The 6,990-nt window shown below is 35.4% G+C and overlaps 2 protein-coding genes across 4 annotated transcripts in view; one reads left to right on the top strand and one right to left on the bottom strand.

Annotated features, from left to right (window-relative positions):
* Positions 1-452: 452 nt before the first annotated feature.
* On the bottom strand, positions 453-5,159 carry fxn (frataxin). Its single transcript, XM_043246153.1, has 6 exons — positions 5,004-5,159; positions 4,529-4,609; positions 4,052-4,128; positions 3,458-3,578; positions 1,739-1,836; positions 453-1,526 (listed from the first exon to the last, which is right to left on the bottom strand). Exons 1-6 carry the CDS (start codon positions 5,094-5,096, stop codon positions 1,388-1,390), a joined length of 609 nt encoding a protein of 202 aa, XP_043102088.1. The 5' UTR covers positions 5,097-5,159; the 3' UTR covers positions 453-1,387.
* A 471-nt stretch (positions 5,160-5,630) lies between these two features.
* Positions 5,631-6,990, top strand: part of pip5k1bb (phosphatidylinositol-4-phosphate 5-kinase, type I, beta b) — a 34,731-nt gene continuing 33,371 nt past the window's right edge. For 2 of the 3 annotated variants that reach the window (XR_006251650.1, XM_043247692.1), the window contains exon 1: positions 5,631-5,778. The gene's annotated coding sequence lies outside the window, so the exon portion shown is untranslated. Of the gene's footprint in view, positions 5,779-6,806; positions 6,951-6,990 lie in introns of all 3 variants that reach the window. The other variant, XM_043247693.1, reaches the window with a different exon arrangement.

The raw sequence follows: 6,990 nt of genomic DNA, 5'->3' as shown, positions 1-6,990 counted from the left end.
AACACATAATTTATTAAACATTCATGAACCAAAATGTATAAATCGAAATACTAATACATTTTCTTGCAATAAAAAAATACAAGAAATGTTTATAATATAAAGTAATATATTTATTTAAATGGATTTATGACATTATTATTAACAACATTAATAAATATTGAATGTGATATTGCATTAGAATTTATGAAATATTAAGTAAAAATCTAAATAAAAAAAATAATGAATTCTACTAATGATACTTTTAATATTTAAGCAACATTTTAATAAATCATCATTAATATACATGTATTATTTTTAGCAGTATTAATAACTATTCATATATATTATTTTGATTTATGACAAGTATTAAAATGACATGAAGCATCACATTTTATAATTCAGAATGTTATATAATTTCGAACAATTATTACTGCTAAAATTGGTCATAAACCACAACGTGTACACAGTGAAAATAAAACAACGTTCTAATTTATTTCATACTATATTTACACATACATCGACGGACGAGCACATCAGACATCAGCATGGTGCCATCGTTTCATCACGTGCAACCCAAATGAAGACATCAGACGTATCAGCACAGTGCAGTCCATCTCATATTTTAACTTCTGCGTGGACAGCGTGTCAAGTTAATGTTGCGATATATGGGCTGTTACGTTAAGGAGCGTCTGGGGAGTAATGATCGACTATGTTGTATCGCCAGAGTTAATGACACAGCTTTAACAGACGGGCGGGATGATGCTAAATTGGGCTGGTATTTTTAAACCATCTGAGGGTGGCGGTGAAGCTCTGAGGAATATGATCAGATGCGATGCCGTTATTCACAGATAATACTTGAATAAAAGGTTCTGGCCGGGGGGCTTTCAGAGCAAAAACTTCTCCATCTGTCTGTCATAATCCCCTTCTTTTCCTACATCTAGCCGGCAGCCTCTAGTTCAACCAGGGCCAGGCTAGCAGATAAACACAGCCTCCAAAAAACAATCTGTGTCCATTTGTTTTATTCAACTGGTTTAAGAGCCATTAAACGTGATCTCTTTAATCTGGTTTTAATCTAACCAGGTACAGGTTTAAGGGGATTATGAGAGCACTTTCTGCCGTTCTGAGTGCATTTTAAGCTTATAATTGCGTACAGGTTTGATGTAGACAAATAAATCATCTCTACAGTTCACCCGAGGACTGCTTGTTTTGGATTTGACGGACATTTTTTGGCTTTATTTGTAGATCCGCAAGCAAAAATTGGCATAAACCATTACAATATTGTAATCCAGAAGGTCTTTTTGAGCACTGGTTACAGTATTAAGGTCTTCCCAAGACGTTCACGAGAGTCAAGAGAGAGAACTGGTGTGGAAAGGATCTATAACAGTGTCTGTTCTTCACATTGGTCTCATCATGAATGGATGAGATGTGACAGATCTATATTTGATTTGAAGATGACGGACAACTCTTTGGAGAGCAGATTATGTAATGCCACGCCATCGTGAGCGTACACCCATCGCTCCCCCGTCCAATCATAACGTTTCGGCCCGCTGAGAAAAAAAAAAAAAAAAAAAAAAAAAAAAAAGTCTGATTAAGCTAAAACTGAACATATTTGCTCTCATTATATCACACTGTTAATATTTGGTGCAAGAATAGGGCAAAGAAATAATACTGGCACAAGAAATTGATACTGAACTATTTTATTTACAACTGATTAAGCAGTTAAGCATAACATGTGAACATTGAGATCAGGGTGTCTAACCTTGTCGGCGAAGAGAGCCAAATCTGTCGGTTGGGTGTCTGTTTGTTGATAACGTATGTACCATGGTCAGAGCCCACTTTCATTGTCAGCACTCCATTCTGTAAAGAAATTTAAAAACACATGTAATCATACGAGAGCTTCAGTCTGAGGTTTTAACATTAAAATGGCACAGCTGACAAGAATAACTAGAAAGAATAAATGGGATTTGCAAAATGAAAAAAAAAATTAAGTTCATTTGCAGTTGAGTTTTTGTTCATGTTAAAAGAACAAGCGAAAAAAAATACTAAGCTAACTAATACAATAAAAGCATGATAACAAATGATTTTTAAAAATAAAAAAATTAAATGTTATATATAATTTTTTTGCAAAAAAATTATATATAAAGACACTCACATACATATATATGCAACATATTTTGAAATATTTTGCATGTATTTACGTATTTATATACTTTAAAACTATTTTATTATTTGCTTATTATATATATATATATATATATATATATATATATATATATATATATATATATATATATATATATATATATATATATATACACAAATGTATATGAAAGTATGTACAGTCAGATCCGAGGCCATGCTCTGAGAATGTGGCTCAATCTTTCAACTGTACCTTGGCTCACAGCTATCTGAATGTTTGATCTAAAGGGACGCAGCATCATTATATCATCCTAGCTGTAGCAACAGTCAGTTTGCAAAACAGAATTTTCTGAATCCCATTTAAGGGGACGTCTGAAGCGGTCTATGTTTGCTAGTTGCATGTGAGGCCATAGGGAGGTGTAAAAATGGGCCGATCAGAGTAAGTAGCTGACAGGAAGCTCACAGCCTGACATTTATCCAGCCAGAGGAGAGCAAGGAGCGTGCATGACCAATCAATCTGTCAGCAGGACCTGCTGGCCACCCACCAGACACTTAAATGAAACCGAAATGAGTGCATGGAATCTTTCACTGGGTTTAAGAAAGTTATTTGTTAAATAAATGAATGAATAAATGCATGAATGTGCTTGTGTGTGTGTGGGTGAGCGCGTGTAAGAAGATTGAAAGTGGCATTACTCCAGCCTTACAATAACATGCTAAAAGCTCTGAGTGTTTACAGCCTTCATAAATCCTGCAGGAGAAGTGCATTTTCTCTGCAAGGTGCTGCAACAAAGGCTGCTGCACAAATGGCTTGAAATAGCTATGAAACTCCTAACAGAAGTCGTGCGGTAGCACTCAACAATAACGCTCAAACAAACCTACTTTGCTATAAAACAAGAAGAGAAAAGATACCATCATAAAAGGTTTAGGACTCTTTTTTTTACCCTACAGAGCAACGACTTAATTGCAATGTTCCACAGAAAGGTTGAGGATATTAAAGTGAAACTTTAAGAAAACAGCAACTGCAAATTATGCAAAAAAATTTTAATTATAGTTTACTTTTTAAACAGCAATGGTCTGTATCCATTGACCTATAAATAATAACTATAATATCATATCTGAAATCAATTATGCACCTACATGTGGGTCCACTCTACATGTTTTTTTTTTAAATTGAAGATCCTAGTTCATTCAAATAAACGGGCTGCAAACAGCCTAACATAGACCAACACTGACCCCTATTGGACATCTAGGCACAACAGACTCTTCATAAGCCTGAGATGTCAAATGCCTGAGGTGCTTTTACATGCAAGGATGTGAAAATATGGGTACGTGTACTTACAGAGAAGACAACGTCATAGTCCATCCCAGTGAAGCTCTCATCTGTGAGGTCTTCAAAATACTCTGCCAATGCATCCAGCGTCTCATCCGCTAGTCTTTCATATTCTGTCTCTTTTAGATCTCTACATAAAACAATATCCGTGTATGTTAAAAAAATAATCGTTTCCAATCATTGCAAAATAGTAGATGCTATGGTGTAAATAATAAAAGAGAAAAATAAGTCGTTTTTTATTAGCTGGTTACTGTATGTTTGTACTTGTTTAAGATTTTAACTATTTAGATTTTTATTTGAATATGTGCATATACAAATATTTTTTGACACTAAAAAAAAAAAAAAAAAAACAGCTTAGAAAATGACAAATATTTAAACAATCATCTTACAATTACCAACACAATGATAAATCATAACACGTACATCTTATTGCATAATAAAATTACAAGGAATATAGATAATGGTAATGTTGAATTATAATAAAGGTAAAATCACAACTTTTATGTCTCACTGCATAAATCGTGTAATTGAAATTATGACAATTGTGTGCTCTGTCAGCGATTAGTTTAAAATTAATTTTTACTCTGAATGAAAACTATTTACCTGAACTGAAGTGCCTTTTCTTCTCCAAGCGGTGTGCTTAAATGGAGCTCCCTTCTCTTCAGAATCCAATAAAACCACTAGAAAATATTGAAATAACGCTTAACGTGGATGAAAGAAGTGAATTTAAACTTTTACACATTTTGAGAGCTGATTGAGAAAGTTTACATTTATCCATTTAACAGTTTCTTGCGACTTAAAGTTGAGGAACACAAGCGATTCATGGTAGGATGGCAATAATAAGCGCCAGGTTTTCTGCCATCACTCAAAACAGCAGACTGGGGTCAAGGAATAACGAGAGCAAAGACATGGAAAAAGTGAAAGCATAAACAATTTGTCTAAGCTTTCACTTTTCCTATATCTGCGCTCTCAATATTCCCAGAGCTAAAATGTAAAATGTTTTACATTGACATTAGCTTTATGTAAATATTCTAGCTTTTATTGAAACGTAAAAAGGCACAAATGATCTGCGTTCGTTACCTGTGAAGGTCCTCTACATCCAGAGGTCCTTGTGACTGTCTGTGCTGAAGATATACTCCCGGATCTGCCGCCACATACAGACTAAAACAAATTAAACACAAACAAACTTTCAAATCACGCAAATCAAGACTATTCTGACAACTAAAACAAACAGTTACGCGAATTAAGGTAATCAGAATTGGACTACAATTAGCATAAAAGTCCAGAATCATGCGACTGTATTGCAAATGCTGAACTACAGCGATCTGCTTACGTTTTTTTAATTAGCACCAACATGTAATAAAGCTAGCCAGTCTGTCTAGACCTTATATAATTACATTGAATAATTATAGCATTATATCTAAAATAAAGAACAGACAAAAGGCATTAAACTTCACTACAGAGAGATCTCATCATAACCCGCCACGGAGCGCAGACTGACGCTTCAGTTCATGCTAAACGTTTACAACCTACTCACTTTAAATCTATTTCTTACCGTTGACAGTCTGGAGACTTGTCGGTGACATTTCCACGTTGAGCTCAAACTAAGTAAATACAGAAAACGACACTTGTTAGTTAACCTTGACATAGCTTCTAAAAGGATGCAAGTCCGCGGCTAGCCAGTGTGGATCGCATATGACGCTTTGACGGTCTTCGCGACATTTCAAAATACGGGTCCCAGCAAAATAAAAGTCTTTTTTTATTCAGGAAGAGGCTTTTTTCTCCGTCCAGGTTTGGCTCGTTTCTTGTAACAGCATTTATACATTGTTTAAAAATGTGAATGAGTAGAACATTTTTGGTTTTTGAAGAATCTACTTGAAATGTATTTTACGTCACTCTAAAGGGAACTAATTGTGTTTTTATGGATAAAAAAACAGCAACAAAAAAACAAGTAGTTTAAGATTTATAGATAGATAGATAGATAGATAGATAGATAGATAGATAGATAGATAGATAGATAGATAGATAGATAGATAGATAGATAGATAGATAGATAGATACCACCTTAAACCACCAGGTGGCGCCAAAGAAAGCGTATTGAAATCATGGGAATGAAAGGTATTTCTCTGAAGCGCAGGAGGAGGCGGAGACTCGCTGCCGTATGACTTCGGTCGCCTTCATTAACGATTCCACAAAGTAGAGGGACACTGAGTACACTTACCTCTAGTGAGCGAAACACTGCAAGTCTCGGAATATCAGTGCATACTCAAATCCGCCTCTTTCTACCTGAAGGCAAGACAGACCCCCCACCCCGAAAGACATATATACAGGTAAGAATTTTTTTTGTGATGTTCGTGGCGATGTAAACCGTGAACCTGTCAGATGGACGTACACCTGTACGTGTTCTTCCGCTCTCATTTAGGCAAGACGTCATATTTGACATTTCCATGTGTTTATATTTTCCAGTTATGCGTACTTCTATAAGTAGGCTACGCATGTAAAAAAAAACTTTAAATGACGTAGCAGCCAATTACAAAAACACTGCGCATTCAGATTTTATCGTTATATTATTTATTGCAAATGTTATTATTATTATTTTTTTTTACATTTTAAGAGTTTGCCTTTTAGGCTGCTCTCTAAGATTGGCAAAATTACGTAATATTGCAGGGAAGTGTTTTCTCAGAGGTCTTGTGAATGTGTTGACTGCATGTTACAATGTATGGAGTGCTGTCTGCACAGATACCGTTTGAGTTTTAAAACATATCTGCATGTTTTTTTTTAAAAAATCTTTTAAACGTTTATGATTTACACAAACACATTAAAGCAGGCTGTCACATGGCAAGTTGTCAGAGGGGTCATATCTCTGTAACTATGCCGGCACAAAAGGTTAATCTGTGCTCAGTGAATTGTATTGTTAGTCTCTGAGCAATAATAGTGAACATCAATATGTGCATATACAGACAACAACTTTAAAAATAAGCATAAACTGAGAAATGCTCACTAAGAAGTGTGACAATTAGCCCCAGTGTATCTATGAAACCTATTTATGTAACGTCAAACTATCCAGATTGAATATAGGCTGGTCTGCAGGAGGCATACGTGTTAAGAAAAGCCATAAAGAACGTACTGCATGTTCATAGCTGTTCTGATGCAGTTTAATAGATCAGATAAGGTTATGAGAAAAGTCTCATAACTTTTACCCACGTTGAAAATAACCCAGACGGCACAGTCTGGACGAGCTTTGTACCTGGAGGCACGAAACCGCATGACAGCAAAGAACAATGAGAGGAAGAAAAAGTATTTCTCCAGTGTTTGCGGTCGCGGTCTCTTTAATTGAAGCTCTGTGTCTCTTGCGCAGATCCTTTTCCAGGTGGCTGTTCCCGAAAGTCTTCTGCAGCAGTGCTAAACTGCACAAGTCTGTATAAGAAGTTTGTCCGATGCTGGCATTTTTCCGCTCTTATGTTGTGCAAGTTTGGCTTATTTACACATAGCAAAATAAGAGGTATGTTCAGAATTAGTATTAACTATCAAGTGTTTACTAT

The sequence above is a fragment of the Puntigrus tetrazona genome, chromosome 8, assembly GCF_018831695.1.
Source record: "Puntigrus tetrazona isolate hp1 chromosome 8, ASM1883169v1, whole genome shotgun sequence".
In the NCBI taxonomy this organism is placed as follows: domain Eukaryota; kingdom Metazoa; phylum Chordata; class Actinopteri; order Cypriniformes; family Cyprinidae; genus Puntigrus; species Puntigrus tetrazona.
This window is presented reverse-complemented; position numbering and strand designations above follow the sequence as displayed.

Coding starts and splice junctions, on each gene's coding strand:
- fxn (XM_043246153.1), bottom strand. CDS start 5,096: ATGTCAAGGTTAACTAACAAGTGTCGTTTTCTGTATTTACTTAGTTTG. Junction 3,579..4,051: donor GAAAAGGCACTTCAGTTCAG/GTAAATAGTTTT, acceptor TGTTTTATGTAG/AGATCTAAAAGAGACAGAAT. Junction 1,527..1,738: donor TGGCTCTCTTCGCCGACAAG/GTTAGACACCCT, acceptor TTTTTTTCTCAG/CGGGCCGAAACGTTATGATT.